Source organism: Chiloscyllium punctatum, chromosome 6, assembly GCF_047496795.1.
Source record: "Chiloscyllium punctatum isolate Juve2018m chromosome 6, sChiPun1.3, whole genome shotgun sequence".
Lineage (NCBI taxonomy): Eukaryota > Metazoa > Chordata > Chondrichthyes > Orectolobiformes > Hemiscylliidae > Chiloscyllium > Chiloscyllium punctatum.
This window is the reverse complement of record NC_092744.1, coordinates 79,664,916-79,681,766: the sequence shown is the minus strand read 5'-3', so window position 1 is coordinate 79,681,766 and position 16,851 is coordinate 79,664,916. Positions and strand designations below refer to the sequence as shown.

General features: G+C 45.5%; 1 protein-coding gene across 1 annotated transcript in view; it reads right to left on the bottom strand.

The window, feature by feature from the left end:
* The window catches only part of LOC140479123 (glypican-1-like), a 206,354-nt gene extending 192,291 nt beyond the window's left edge, over positions 1 to 14,063 (bottom strand). Inside the window, exon 1 of the mRNA XM_072573063.1 lies at positions 13,335 to 14,063. Coding sequence (XP_072429164.1) covers positions 13,335 to 13,485 — 151 coding nt within the window. The 5' untranslated portion in view covers positions 13,486 to 14,063. The remainder of the gene's footprint in view (positions 1 to 13,334) is intronic.
* Positions 14,064 to 16,851: the final 2,788 nt, after the last annotated feature.

Genomic DNA, 16,851 nt, shown 5'->3' with positions numbered 1-16,851 from the left:
AGAAGTGAGACTCACTGGCCTATAGTTACTAGGATTATCCCTACTCCCCTTCTTGAACAAGGGAACCACGTTTGCTAGCCTCCAGTCCTCTGGCACTACTCCTGTCGACAAAGAGGACACAAAAATCAAGGCCAATGGCTCTACAATCTCCTCCCTTGCTTCCCAGAGAATCCTAGGATAAATGCCATCAGGCCCAGGGGACTTATCTATTTTCACCCTTGCCAGAATTTCCAACACCTCTTCTCTACATATCTCAAAGCCATCCATTCTACTTATTCATGCCTCAGTATTCATATCGACAACAATGTCCTGTTCCTGAGTGAATACTGACGAAAAGTATTCATTCAGCGCCTCCCCAATCTCTTCAGCTTCCACACGCAACTTCCCATTACTATCCTTGATTGGACCTATTCCTTCCCTAGTCATTCTTTTATTCCTAACATACCTATAGAAAGCCTTAGGGTTTTCCCTAATCCTACCCACTAAGGACCTTTCATGTCCCCTCCTTGCTGCTCTTAGCTCTCTCTTCAGGTCCTTCCGGGCTACCTTATAACTCTCAATCGCCCCTATTGAACCTTCACGCCTCGTCTTTACAAAGGCCGCCCTCTTCCATTTAACAAGGGATTCCAACTCCTTATTAAACCACGGCTCCCTCACACGACCCTTTCCTCCCTGCCTGATAGGTACGTACTTATCAAGGACACTCAATAGTTGCTCCTTGAACAAGTTCCACATATCAATTACGCTCTTGCCTTGCAATCTACTTTTCCAATCCACACATCCTAAGTCATGCCTCAATGCATCATAATTTCCCTGCCCCCAGCTATAACTCTTGCCCTGTAGTACACACTTATCCCTCTCCATCACTAGAGTAAAAATCACCGAATTGTGGTCACTGTCCCCAAAGTGCTCACCTACCTCTAGTTCTAATACCTGGCCTGGTTCGTTACCCAGAACCAAATCCAGTTTGGCCTCACCTCTTGTTGGCTTATCTACATATTGTGTCAGGAAACTCTCCTGCACACATTGCACAAACACTGACCCATCTAACGAACTTGAGCTATAGCTTTCCCAATCAATATCAGGAAAGTTAAAGTCTCCCATAACAATCACCCTATTACTGTCACTCTTCTCCTGAATCATCTTCGCAATCCTTTCTTCAACGATTCTAGGACTATTAGGAGGCCTGTAAAAGACTCCTAACAGGGTGACCTCACCTCTCCTATTCCTAACCTCAACCCAAACTACCTCAGATGGCAAATCTTCGTCCATCTTCCTTTCCACCGCTGTAATACTATCTTTGACAAGCAAAGCCACACACCCCCCTCTTTTACCCCCACCTCTGACCCTACTAAAACATTTAAACCCTGGAACCTGCAACAGCCAATCCTGTCCCTGATCTAGCCACGTCTCCTGATCTAACCTTCTTAAGCCCACGACCACTCCTAGAGGGACAAGGGCAGCAGATATATGGGAACACCAGGACTTATAAAGTTCCCCTCCAAGCCACTCACCATCCTTACTTGGAAATATATTGTTGCTCCTGCAGTGTTGCCATGTTTAATTTCTGGAAATCCCTTCTTCCCAATTCTATAGGTGTACCCACACCAAAAGGGTTGGAGCAGGTCAACACAACAGCTCACCACCTCCTTTGAAGGAGCAACTAGATCAGGTTTGTGTGGTGAATATTCCCTCGATGGAAGTTTCATTTCACAACATGTGATGACCCCATGGAGACTTGGTGACTTTCTGCAGCTTATCTTGTAGATAGTCACACTGCTGCTTTGGTGCATTGGTCGCGGAATCGTGAATGTGGTGTCAACCAAACAAGCTGTTTTGTGCTGTATGACGTTAAGCTTCTTGCATGCTGTTGGAGTTGCACTCATCCTGGCATGAGAGGAGTCTTCCACCACACTCCTGACTTATGCCTTGTTGATAGTGGATTGGCTTTCAGGAGTCAGGGGATGAGTTACACATGCAGTATTCCTAGCCTCTGACCTGTCCTAAAAGCCACAGTACATATATGGCTAGCCTAGTTGAGTTTCTGGTCAATGGTGCCCCCAGGATGTTGGTAGCAGGGAACATAACCTGGGTGTCACTTAGCAGGTGCTGCTTGATAGCACTGTTGATAACATCTTCCATTACTTTACTGATGATCAGGAGTAGACTGACAGGGTGCTATAATTGGCTGGGTTGGATCTGTCCTACATTTTGTATATAGGACATATCTTGCAATTTTCTATGTTGTCAGGTAGACACCAGTGATGCAGCAGCACTTATACAGTTTGGCTAGGGGAGCTGCAAGTGTTGAAATCTCCAGGAGTATTGCTGGAGTGTTGTCTAGGCTCATGGCCTTTGCAGCATCCAGGGCCTCCCACCGTTTCCTGATACCATGTCTTGTGAATCGAATTGGCTGAAGACTGGTACCTGTGATGCCAGGAGAGGTCAGAGATGGATCATCCACTCGACACTTCTGGCTGAAGATTGCTGAAAAAGCTTCATTCTGATCTTTTGCACTGAGGTGGTGGGCTCTTCCATCATTCAGGATGGGGATATTTGTGGAGCTTCCTCCTCCAGTGAGTTGTTTAATTGTCCACCACCATTCACAACTAAAATGTGGTAGGACTGCAGAGCGTAGATCTGATCCGTTGGTTGTGGGATCTCAGCTGTCTAACATTTACTGCTGATGCTGTTGACATGCAAGTAGTCCTGTTTTTATACCTTCACTAGATTGACACCTCATTTTTAGGTAGGTCTAGTGTTACTTCTGGCACACTCTCCTGAACTGTTTATTGAAGCAGGATTGATGCTCTGGCTTGTTGGTAATGCGAGTGTATGAGATATGCCAGGTCATGAGGTGCTTCATTGATGCCCAGTCTTGAGTTGCTAAACCTGTTCAGAGTCTATCCAATTGAACACAGTGAAAATACCACACAACAGGAATGGAGCATATACTCACAATGTGAAAATGGGTCTTTGTTTCCACACTGACTGTGCGATAATCACTCCTGGACAGATGCATCTGCAGCAGGCAGATGATTGGTAAGAATGAGGTCAAGTATGTTATTTCCTTTTTGTTGGTTCCCTCATCACCTGCCGCAGACCCAGTGCACCAGGGTTGTCCTTTAGGACCCGACCAGCTTGGTACTGCCAAGCCTGTCTTGGTGGTGGACATTCAAATCCCCACTCAGAGTACAATCTGCATCCTTGACTCCTTAACTACATTCTCCAAGTGAAGATCAACACGGAGGGTTAATTATTCATCAGCCGAGGGAGGACGGTCCATGGTAATGAGCAGGCATTTCCTTGCCCATGTATAACTTGATGCAATGAGACATCATGAGATCCAGAGTCAATGTTAAAGGTTCTTAGAGTAGTTCTTTCCTGACTGCGTATTAGTATGTCTGCTGGGTCTGTCTTGCTCCTGGGATGGGACATACTCAGGGATGGTGGCAGTTTTATCTGGGATGTTGTGTACAACGTATGATTCAGTGAGTATGAAGATAGCTCTCTCAACTTTGGCACTAGACCCCAGATGTCAGTCAAGAGGAATTTGTCAGGCTTCAGAGTTGAGTTTTCCATCTTGCTCCCAGTGCCTTAGTTGATGCCAGTGGTCAATCTGGTTTCATTCCCTTTTAGCAGTTGAATGATGGGCCAGACCTATTTCAGAGGCAGTTAAGAGAAACAAACCATGTTGCTGTGGGACCGCAGTAACATATCGGGCCAGACCAGGTGAGGACAGCAAAAGACTGTGTTCTCTGGAGTTTCAAAGCATGAAAGGTAATCCCATTGAAATGTAATAAAATTCATACAGTGAATTTTCATACAGTGGGCAGCACGGTGGCACATTGGTTAGCACTGCTGCCTCATAGCGCCAGAGTTCCGGTTTCAATTCCCACCTCAGGCAACTGCCTGTGTGGAGTTTGCACATTGTCTGCGTGGTTTTCCTCCCACAGTCCAAATATATGCAGGTCAGGTGAACTTGCCATGCTAAAATGCCCGTAGTGTTAGGTGAAGGGGTAAATGTAGGGGAATGGGTCTGGGTGGGTTGCTCTTCGGCGGGTCGGTGTGGACTTGTTGGGCCAAAGGGCCTGTTTCCACACTAAGTAATCTAATCTAATCTAATCTAATCTAATCTCTACAGGATGGATGTAGATAGGGTGATTCACCTAACCACTCAGCCTCGAACCAGGAGAGCTAATTTCAGGATAAGGGGCAGGTCATTTAAGACTGAGATAAGGAGGAATGTCTTCAGAAGATGGTGAATCTTTAGAATTCTTCACCCTAGAGAGCTGTAGAAACTCAATTACTGAACAGATTAAAGACAGAAATCAAGGGATTTCTGGAGACAAGTGACATCGCAGCACATGGGGATAACGTGAAAACGTAGCATGGAGGTTGATGAAAATCTCATTGAAAAGGCATACACGCAACTCTGTGCTAGAAAACTGGAGTGCACAATCTAAACTGAAATTCTAATAAAATACTGATGGAGGGCTGTACTGAAGGAGGCAATGTCTTTTGGATGCAACGCACTTGCCTTGCCCTCTTAAATAGATGCTAATTATTCCATTGTTTGATATCAAGCAAGCACAGAGGATGTATCCCAAGTCAATCTCCCAAACAGCATCACAAAAATCAAAGTGCCCGGTCATCGATCACATCGCAGATGGTGGGAGCTTGCTGTGCACAGGATGGCTTCTGATTTTCCCATATGGTCTCTTTGAGATTTTCCCTTCAGGTCCTGTGACACCTCTGGTTGCCTTCCTGCTCTCGCCCCCTCGCTCTAAGGCGCTGAAGGTCTCCCCAGTTCTGGCTCGGAGCGTTTTGTTGTCAGTGTGGGGGAAAGTTGGACGGCGAGAATCTGCCAGCGATCTCACACATCTGAGGGACTGGGTTATCGTGATGGAGTTCACCTTCCCCGACTCGGACATCCACGCACACCTGCACATTCCAGCAGCATAGGGAGGGGCCAGATGCAGGTGTTCAAGGCCAGGAATCGTACCTCCAGGGTACAGAGGTCTGATCGTAGCAACAACATGAACTCATATAGCACCCTTCTCACTGTAAACGATACCAAGGCCTTTCTCTGAAAGGCAATCAAACAAAACCTGGCATCGAGCCAAAGAAAGATACTTCAGAACAGGTGATTAATAGGTTACTCACAGAGGATTGATTTAGGGAGCATGTCAAACGGCTAGAGGCACACAGGTTTAGGGAGGGAAATCAAGACTTTAGGGTGCAGACAGTTGATGCAAAACACCAGTGAAGGGAAGTGGAGCACACAAAAAAATGCTGGCCTAGCCAATGACTCCCTCATCCCCTGAATGAATTTTTTAAAATACCCTTGGATGTAACATTTGCACCACGCACATAACAAACTGTCACCATGTCGCCACTTGACAAGCAATGGCATCACTATCTTCTACTATCTATGCCCTGAGGACTGGATTTGAAGGAACCGCAGTACTTTCAAATGGGAATGTGGTTGCAGGACTAGAGGGGGCTTCAGAGATGGAATGGGTACGGTCATAGAAGGATTTGAACACAAAGGTAAAATTTCTTTTTAAAAATCAAGAGATAGCCAGACCTGGAGGCAATGTTGGTGAACAAGCAAAGGCAAAGGGCGGACATTAGGTTATGGAAAACTAAGATTTGAATGGGTTCAGGTTTCTGGACAGAACAAAATGGGAAGGCAGCCAGGAGAAAATGGATAGTCAAGAATGGAGGTAACAGGCACCATGGATGCTGATCCCACCTCTTTCTCTTCCTGTTCTATCCCTGCAGTGTTGCTGGGTCAAAATCCTGAAACTCCCTCCCTCCTCATTGGGAGTCGATGACAGTGCTTGGACTGCAGAGGTTCAAGGAGGCAGCTCATCACACTTTCTCAAGGGGCAACTACGGACAGACCCATCCCACCAAGGAAGAAAAGAAAAATAAGACCAGAAAACATTGCTGTTCCTTCAGTCCCGTTAATTCAAAATGCAGAGTCAATTTCTGGTCAATGGGAACCCAGGGCATAGATAGTAGAAGATTCAGTGATAGTGATGCCATTGCTTGTCCAGTGGCGACATGGTGAAGATGGTCATAGTTTGTTATTTGCGTGGTGCAAATGTTACATCCAAGGGCGTTTTTAAAAATTCATTCAGGGGATGAGGGAGTCATTGGCTAGGCCAGCATTTTTTGGTCCACGCCTAATTGCCAAGAGAGCAGTTAAGAATCAACGACATTGCTCTGAGTCTAGAGTCACATGTAGGCCACACCAGGTGAGGATGGGAGTTACCTTTCATAAAGGGTATTCGTCAACCAGATGGGTATTTTTCTGACAATCAATGCTTTCATGGTCATCATGGAACTCTTAACTTCCAGATTTTTATTTTATTGAATTGAAATGCCACCATCTGCTATTGTAAGGTTCAAACCCAGGTCCTCAGATTATTACCTGGGTCTCGGAATTAACAGTCCAGTGATAATACCACTAGGCCATAGCCTGCCCTCCCATGATTGACTGACTGACTGATATAACTGAAGGTTAGACCACATGGAATACAGGGATAACTAGCCATTTGGATACATAACTGGTTCAAAGGTAGGAGATTGAGGGTGGTGGTGGACGGTTACTTTTCAGACTGGAGGCCAGTGACCAGCGGTGTGCTGCAATAATCCATGCTGGGTCCACAGCTTTTTGCCATTTATATTATATAAAGGATTTGGATGTGAATATAGGAGATATGTTCAGTAAGTTTGCAGATGACACCAGAATTGGTGGTGGAGTGGAGAGCGAAGAAGGTTACCTCAGGGTACTACAGGACCATGATTGGATGGGCTGATTGACCGTGAAGTGGCAATTTGAGCTTAATTTAGATAAATGGGAGGTGCTGCATTTCAGTAAGGCAGATCGGGGAAGGTTCCGGGGAGTGGTACCAAATAGTGAGACCGTGGAGTGCAGGTTCATAGCTCCATGAAAGTGAGGTCACAGGTAGACAGGACAATGAAGGAGGCATTTGGTCTGCATGTCTTTATTGGACAGAGCACTGAGTAGAGGACTTGGGAGGTCATGTTGCAGCGGTATAGGACATTGGTTTGGCCACTTTTGAAATACTGCATTCAATTTAGTCTCCCCACTGTGGGGAAAAATGGTGTGTGACTTGAAAGGGTACAGGAAAGATTTTCAAAGATGTTGTCAGGGTTGGAGAGTTTGAGGTACACAAAGAAGCTGAATAGGTTGGGGCTGTTTTCCCTGGAGTGTCAGAGGCTGAGGGCTGACCTTATAGAGGTTTATAAAATCATGAGGGGCATTGATAGGGTGAATAGTAAAGGTCTTTTCACCAGAATAGGGGGAATCCAAACTAGAGGGCATAGGTTTAAAATAAGAGGGAGAGAGAGAAGAGAGACCTAAGGGGCAATATTTTCACAAAGAGCATGGTGCATAGGCCACTGATGGAATATTGCGTGTAATTCTGGTCTCCTTCCTATTGGAAAGTTGTTGTGAAACTTGAAAAGATTCAGAAAAGATTTACAAGGATGTTGTCAGGGTTGGAGGATTTGAGCTATAGGAAGAGGCTGAACAAGCTGGGGCTGTTTTCCCTGGAGCGTCAGAGACTGAGGGGTGACCTTATAGAGGTTTACAAAATTATGAGGGGCATGGATAAGGTAAGTAGGCAAAGTCTTTTCCCTGGGGTCAGGGAGTCCAGAAATAGAGGGTTTAGGGTGAGAGGGGAAAGATATAAGAGACAAAAGGGGCAACTTTTTCACACAGAGGGTGGTACGTGTATAGAATGAGCTGCCAGAGGAAGTGGTGGAGGCTGGTACAATTGCAACATTTAAAAGGTATCTGGATGGGTATATGAATAGGAAGGGTTTGGAGGGATATGGGCCAGGTGCTGGCAGGTGGGACTAGATTGGGTTGGGATATCTGGTTGGCATGGACGGGTTGGACCGAAGGGTCTGTTTCCATGTTGTACCTCTCAATTACTCTATGGCTCTATGGTGGAGGCTAGTACAATTGCAACATTTGAAAAGCTTCCAGATAGGTTTATGAATAGGAAGGTTTTAGAGGGATATGGGCCAAACGCTGGCAAGTGGGACTAGATTAGGTTAGGATAACTGGCTGGCATGGACAAATTGGACCAAAGGGTCTGTTTCTATGCTGTACGTCTCCATGACTCTAAAAGTCAGAACACATCAGAAATCGATTCTGGGGGTCTCTAGATATTGCCTCAGGACCTCATGCTGCTTTCAAGACTAATAAAAGGTTATTTGTTAGAAGACCTTAACCAAGTCAGTGTGTGGCAGCATGGTGGCTCAGTGGTTAGCACGGATGGCTCACAACCCCAGGGAGCCAGGCTCAATTCCACCCTCATGCAAACTATCTGCGTGCAGTTTGCACATTCTCCCCGTGTCTGTGTGGGTTTCCTTGGAGTGCTCCAGTTTTCTCCCACAGTCCAAAGATGTGCAGGTCAGGTGGATAGACCAAGCTAAATTGCCCTGTAGTGTCAAGGCACGTGTAGGCTAGATGGAGTGGCCATGGGAAATGCAGAATGATGGGATGGGGTGGGCGATGTGGGTGGGATGCTGTTTGGACAATTGGTGTGGACTCAATGGGCCGAATGGCCTGCTTCCACATTGTAGGGATTCTATGGACATGCCCATTAACTGCCTGACTCAACGTCAGACTCAGTGATTCTTGTGCACTGTGATTCCCCTTCCTGATACAAACTCCGCCATTAATAAAAAAAATGACCTGTTTAATAGTAAATTCAATTCAAGTTAATGATCGAGTATTCCGACCAATGTTTATCTCTCAACCAACACCATCAAGAACAGAATATCTGGTCATTTTATCTGTTATTGCTGTTCTGGGAACTTGTACACAATGTGTCTCATCAAAGTACAACACTGATTTTACTAACAACTTTCCAATGTCCTGAGGTCAGACCTGGTGCTACATTAATACAAGTCCTTTTGGCTTCCTTTGTAAAGAAAAACAATGCAGTGGGCAGCAAAAAACTCACCCATGACCTTGCTGAGGGCAATTAAGGATGGGCAACAAATTCTGGCCGAACCATCTCATGACTGGATTAAAAATAACACCCTCTTTTCTCCCGAGCAGAAATGAAAGGCAATATCTTCCTTTTTAAACCCCCAGAACAGACACAGAGTGTGCTGAAGCTCACGTGTAATTATTTTGCACAAATGAAGGAAAGGAATGGTCTTGGGAGCCTGAATTAATCAAAAGGGCAGCTCAAGTTTCAAGGCAGGCAGGGGAAACAAGCTGCATTGATATGGCGCCCTTACTTTGAAAAATGCCCTCAGATGCCAGCTTCACAGAGACGGAAGGAAGGACAAAGGAGCACCAGGCGGGTGAAGCACAGGGAAAGGATGAACGATGGTCAACAAATGGATAATACAGGAGGAGAAAAATGAAAGGGTTCAGGGAAGGATGTTCACAGAATAGAACTTTGCCGTCAACAGCAGGGAAAAGGAACTCACATAACCATTTGCAGAGCTAGCCTAATGAAATTAATGACTAGAAAATCCAAACTCCTGTATACTGCATGTAATTCACTCTGGCAGACTTCTGTTTCTGAAGATGTAAATAAAAAAATCTACACCCCTTTGCAAGCCTGTGTGAACTATAAGCCGACAGGAAGGGAGGGAATCAGATGTGAAAACTCCTCTGTTCTGTGTCTACATGATAGAATAGCAGTCAATCAATCTGCGCATATCACTGGGATTTGAGCAAGGCAATTTTCTCACTGGTGATGGGAGCAATTTGAGGTGTTGAATTAAGAGTATCACACCAGAAGTGTGCTCCATAGCAGTGAAATAAATTAACCAACATGTGATTTTTCCTATCGTTTATTGCTAGCAACAGACTTAATATTCCCAGTACTGTCAGCAGAGAGTAAACATTTTGTTTTAAAAAAATACAGCACTAGATGGAGCAGGATGTGCTGGTTACAAATGCAAGTCAAACAAAAAAAAAAGTGACATTTTGCGATACAATATATTTGAGCAATTTGAGACACAACATATGGTGAGTGGGATGGTGAGAAGGAACAGCTAACTTTGGAACAATGGCTCCAAATCGCTGCATCACTGGGGATTCCTTCCCTCAAGTCTGAGTCTGTTGTAGGCTGTATAAGAAATTCTATTTACATGGTATCCTGCAGCTACCAGGAGGCAAACTCGAAGGACCCAAGTCTGGAAATCCCTACCTTGCTGGTTTTGAGTGCTTCCCTCAAGAAATCTTGAAGATACCAACACTTGGACTGACAGACACATGGTGAAGTGTTGGTGTCCCATCAGGTGGTGATTCTATGCGTAGTATGAGTGTGGAGAAGGAAGCAGTCAGGGGGACTGAGGGAATTTGGGAGCCATGGGTCACTGAGCTGAACTGCACCACCATTGGCCAGGAAAGATCATCTTGGTCCAATCGGCAATTCTTCTACCTGCCTAGCTGAGTACAGTGGTTGCTTACCCAGAAACCATTAATAATCCTACTGACAACTATTTTGATAGAAGAGTCTTAATAGAATTTTGATAGAAAAGCCAAGTTCAAAACTAGCTCAATCCTATACTCAAATCAGTGGGTTTCAATATACCATTTCAATACTATGCAGGGGGCTACCAATATGGTGGACCATTTACAATTTTAAAAGGCAGTCAGATACAAAAAATCCAGCAGATGCTGGAATCCAAAGTAGACAAGCAGGAGGCTGGAAGAACACAGCAAGTCAGGCAACATCAGAGGTGAATTAGTCAACATTTCAGGTATGACCCTTCCTCAGGACTAGATGTGGGGGTAGGGGGGAGCTACAGATAAAGGGGCAGGGTGGCGGTGGGAGAGGGGAGGAATGGTGAGGTAGTAATGGGTACAACCTGGTTGGTCGATGGGAGGAATGAATCCAGTTGGTAGCTGGAAGGATCAGTCGGTGTAATGGAAGGGAGGGGACAGGGTTGGAAAAGGAACCAGGGGATGGGTGGGAAGGTTACTTGAAATTCGAGAACTCAATGAGAAGGGCTGTAGGCTGTCCAGGCGGAATATAAAGGTGTTGAGGGATCCTCACTGAGTTCATGTCTGAGGGAGGCAGAGAATGTACTCAAAAGGGGGGCAGATGGAGCAGGGGCAGGAGATTGGGGTGTCAGGGAAGGAGAGGTAGGTAGAGGATCATGCACCTGAATAATCATTCATCGTCAGGAAGTCTGGTAGAGAAAACAGAAATATCATAAACTCCCAAAAATTCACAATGAGCCCTGGAAATGCCAAAGCAATTTCTGCCGCTACAACAGCGCCTTGCATTTATACAGTGCCAATTGAACAAGAAAGACTGCTAGGAATGGGAGATGGGTCTATGTTACAATGGACCAACATGAAAAACAGCTGTAAAACAGGGGACTGACGATGAGAGAATAATGAGTGCGTAAAAGTACAGGGGACTCTTACATTAATATCATCCTATTTACAATCTCAGGAATTCTGAAGGGCTTACAGCCAATCAACTATCATTCTGAAGAGTGTTAACTGTTTGTGAAATGGGAAAAGCCACAGCCAATGTGGGCACAGCAAGCTCCCAAACGCAATGCCCAGATAACCTGTGTTTTCAGGGATGTTAGTCAAGGAACAGGCATTGTCCAGGAGACCAGGGATAATTTCCCCAGCTTATCATTCATGCCTGAGGAACTTTTACAAGCATTGGAGAGTCAAGCTGTTGCCAGGTACTCAGTAGGTATATCCAAAGTACAGATGGACTCACAAGCCAGAAAAAGGTGTCAACATCTCCAGTCAACTCCACCAGTCAGTGACTAGTATGGAAGCAGACTGCGGATTGGGTTAACTGACGGACAATAACCGTTGGCAGTCTTTCTAAAACAGAGCGGGGCTAACAGCAGCACTTTACTGATCTGTGAGGAAACAGGAGAGGAGATCACAGCTGCTCACTGCGTTATGGAAGGGGACAGGATAAGGGAGCTCAGATTTGCCCCAGTCCAGCAATACCCGTGCTTGGTAAGGGCTGCAATACTCCCGTGGCGGTACAGCCCACCCAATGTCCCACCTCATAGGGACATGTGCCAAGATAAGGCACAGCAACTGAACGAATTCCCCAGGCAAGTACTGAGGGGAGTGTGCTCGCTGTAAAACCAGGTGGCAACAATAAGAGAATTGGGTGGAAGGGGATGCACCAGTCCTCATTCTACATAACCTGGAGTATCTAAAATAACCTGCTGCACATCTTCAACACTCTCCCTTTCCCGTCAAAAATGAACAATAAATCTGAAGTGGATCCCCTTCCAGCGCCAATAGGCAGTCGCCAGGAAACTACTCAACAGTTACATGCCCTTCAAACAAACAGCAGTCAGCTTTCTGCAGTCATTGCTATTGTCCTTGAGCCTCATCAGCTTAGAGGACCCAGGGTGAGGGGGACAGGGGAAAATGGAGGCAACAAGAGCAGCCCCCAGCAAACAGACTGACCCCTGCCATCAGCCGCCACCAACTCCTGCTGGAGGCCACAGGGCAACCTCTCTCACTCATCAATCGCCCCGCACACAACAGACAGCACAGGGAATGGTCACATTGTGCCAACTCTCAGTTGGCACATTCAACACACCAGCAAAAGGAGCAAGGCATTCTCGAACAAAAGGCTCTCTGGCAAAGAATTCTCACACTCACTCACACACACACATACGTGAAGACAAGGGAATCCCCCCTTGTTAAAAATACGGCCATTGTCTGACTTAGCAATTCAGAGTACGGATTTGAGGATCCACTGTACAGTTTGGATATCACCTTCAGCATCCAGCTCATTGCCCCAAACGCTGTCTATTCCCACACTGGGCAGACCAGACCCATTCCACTTAGAATCTCTCTCTCTCTCTCTCTCTAGGGGGTTGGGTAATTTTATTATACATTCCCAACAAAGAGCTCTGGCTACTGCTCGCTTTCAATAGCCTCTTGTTAAAACAAAATTATCAGTCGAGCCTCAGCGATTCCCAACACTCATCCAAGAAACGCACGCCAAATACGTTCCTTTTAAAACAAAACGAATTGTTTTAAATATCGCGGAGAGTAACCACACATGATTATAACCTCAAATAAGTAATGCATTGTCCTTACACATCTTGTCTCCACATTATTGTTCTTGCCCTGTTAGCTGGGAAACACAATCTCAGTGCAATTTCCATTCTAATTTCTATATTTTAGTCCTTTTTTAAAAAATCTCTCTGAAGATCAATTGAAGCTTTCAAAATGTAAACGTCCTCAGGTCAGGAATCGTTTACGAGCTCTCTCTCTCTCTCTCTCTCTCTCTTCCCCCACCCGTCTCCCCACCTACCTGAGATCTCAGCTGAAGGCGCCCCAGCCACCGAGAATCCTTTCGAACTGTAGAGCATTCTCATGTCCGAACAGGTCTTGAGTCTCTGGTCTCCCAGAACAGTAGAGGGAAAGAGTCCCAGGAAAGCCAGGCACAGCGAAATCCACATCATCTTTACAAGGACGGTACCCCGCAACCAGCAATGTGTGTTCGCACAGGAGAATGGCACACACAACACACAAAATCGAGTTTTCACAAGAAACTGGGATCAACAGAGAAAGAAAAAAAAACAGTAATCCAAGGAAAAGTTTCCCCAAGTCAATTGCAGGAGGAAAGGAATCCCAAATGATTCTTGCTTTTATTCTCTCTCTTTCCCCTTCTGAATTAAAAATTTTTTTTACAATCTTCAGTGAAGAGACGCGAGTTTCAATGTCTCTTCTGTAGTTGCCGATGCAAACGGGTTCATTAATGTCTCACTTAGAAAACACAGCCCCCAAACCACACAAAGGGATGCAACTGACAAATGCTGTTTCTAAAACACATGCACACAATCCTGGGAGCCTTCTTTTTTTCCTTAATTCCAATTCTGCCCCTTGTTCTTTTCCTTGTTCCTGGTGGTTGCAGTCTATGATGAAGGATAGAGAGTGTTGATGTGAGTGAGGAGTCAGTCCGACCTGGCACAGACAGAGACAGAGCGACTGCCGGCTACCTCTGTCTCTCTCTGTGCAGACTGTGCCTCACTGAGTTTTCAAACTCCACCCCCAAGCCTCTCGCAGGATGTTACGAAAGGCGCGGACTGGGACCAATGAAGACGGACCATGCCTTTGTCAATCACTTCCCCTTTTTCTCTGTATTGTCACTGAGCCGCAGGAATGTCATCTTCTCCTCCTACCAGGGTGCTAGTGAGCAAGTGTGCACGAGTCTCCCTGTGTCTGTGTCTGTCAGCCTGTATTCATCTGCGATTCATTTAACCCTTTCAGCCACACATCTCTACAAATTTACACACTCAAGTGTTTTGAGCAATGGTTTCACAATGGGGAATGGGCTCAAGTGAACCTAATTCAGAGCAGCGCTGTCCTAGTCTATGAATGCATTGCACTTTTCAGGAGAATGGCTTCATTATTCCCACAGTGGTGCAGGGGAAAGTGGAGCAGCCACTGAAATAACCTCTCACCTGAGTCTATTGCTTACTTCTTGCCATTTGTGGCAAAGATAACAGACCCCCAGAAAAGATTTCAAGTCGGATTGAGCGAGGAGGGTTTGGTGGTACCCTATTGTCCCTGAGCCGGAACAGGGAACAATAAGCTGTGGTCTTTGCTATGTCCTTCTTCCAGGTTACCTCTCCTGCAGGTCAGAACAATATGTATTATTAAGCCCCCTCTCTGTGAAGGAAAGACAATCAAGTATAAAAGACAAGCCTGCCTTTAGGTGGTAAGATGCACAGGATTGCTTTATCTGAAGAGGTAATATTTAGATATAAGTCTGCCATTCTGAACAAAATAACTCAAAATATTCTGCTTGAAAGATAGGAATGATGAAATGCTTATGCTCGAAACTTCGACTCTTCCGCTCCTCAGATGCTGCCTGACCGGCTGTGCTTTTCCAGCACCACACTCTCGATTGCAGATAGACAGTGAGACTGTTGCATGGTAAACCATTGGGTTACTGCCTCTGTGATTAAAAAGTTGTCTGTTGCACTTTTTAGAAATTACAATGCAAGTCATCCATAATGTTTGCCAGAAGGAACTCTTAGAGTCATAGAGGTGTACAGCACGGAAACAGACCCTTCGGTCCAACTGGGCTTTTGCCCAAAACATCGATTTTCCTACTCCTCAGATGCTGCCTGACCTGCTGTGCTTTTCCAGCACCACTCTAATCTAGACTCTGGTTTCCAGCATCTGCAGTCTTCACTTTTGCCTTCAGTCCAACCCGTCCATGCCGAACAGACCCCCCAACCCAATCTAGTCCCACCTGCCAGCACCCGGCCCATATCCCCCCAAACCCTTCCTATTCATATACCCATCCAGCTGCCTTTTAAATGTTGCAATCATACCAGCCTCCACAACTTCCTCTGGCAGCTCTTCCATACATGTACCACCCTCAGAGTGAAAAAGTTGTCCCTAAGGTCTCTTTTATATTTTTCACCTCTCACCCTAAGCCTAAGCCCTCTAGTTCTGGACTCCCCGACCCCAGGGAAAAGGCTTTGTCTATTTATCCTATCCATACCCCTCATGATTTTATAAACCTCTATAAGGTCACCCCTCAGCCTCCGACACTCCGGGGAAAACAGCCTGAGCCTATTCAACCTCTCCCTATAGCTCAAATCCTCCAACCCTGGGAACATCCTTGTAAACCTTTTCTGAACCCTTTCAAGTTTCACAACATCTTTCTGATAGAAGGAGACCAGAATTGCATGCAATATTCCAACAGTGGCCTAACCAATGTCCTGTACAGCCACAACACGACCTCCCAAATCCTGTACTCAATATTCTGACCAATAAAGGAAAGCATACCAAATGCCTTCTTCACTATCCTATCTACCTGCGACTCCATTTTCAAGGAGCTATGAACCTGCACTCCCAGGTCTCTTTGTTCAGCAACACTCCCTAGGACCTTACCATTAAGTGTGTAAGTCCTGCTAAGATTTGCTTTCCCTAAATGCAGCACCTCACATTTATCTGAATTAAACTCCATCTGCCACTTCTCAGCCCACTGGCCCATCTGATCAAGATCCCATTGTAATCTGAGGTAACCTTCTTCGCTGTCCACTACACCTCCAATTTTGGTGTCAACTGCAAACTTACTAACTGTACCTCTTATGCTCACATCCAAATCATTTATATAAATGATGAAAAGTAGTGGACCCAACACCAATCCTTGTTGCACTCCACTGGTCACAGGCCTCCAGTCTGATAAACAACCCTCCACCACCACCCTCTGTCTTCTACCTTTGAGCCAGTTCTGTATCCAAATGGCTAGTTCTCCCCGTACTCCATGAGATCTAACCTTGCTAACCTGTCTCCTATGGGGAACCTTGTCGAACACCTTACTGAAGTCTTATGAATGCTTCATAGTTTTTATGGGCAGACATTTTTAAGTCTTGTGGAAAAATGGGTATATTTCAACTTCAGTGTGTGCCTGAACTGTGTTTTTCTTAAAAATTCACTTTGGGCATTGGGACATGTTTTTAAAACCAGGCATTTCTTAGAAACCTCATGGTTTCAGCTAATTGCTGGACTTGTTTGGTGGAGGGGCACCTATCTGAGTTTTATCATCGCCAGGGAGTTAGTTTCTGATATCACAGTGTTTTGGATTTGATATTGGTCCTTCCACTTGCTGAAGGAAACAAGCTTCCCAGATCATCTCTCCCATTTCTGGAAAACAAAATTGTGCATCCACTGTGGTACTGGAACTCACTAACTTATGAGAACTGCCTGAAAGAGTTTGTCTTGATATTTCCTGAAACATCTGCAAACACCCCAGAGACAATTGTACATGAACAGTCTCTTGTTGACGTGCCCGATTGTCTGATGAATGT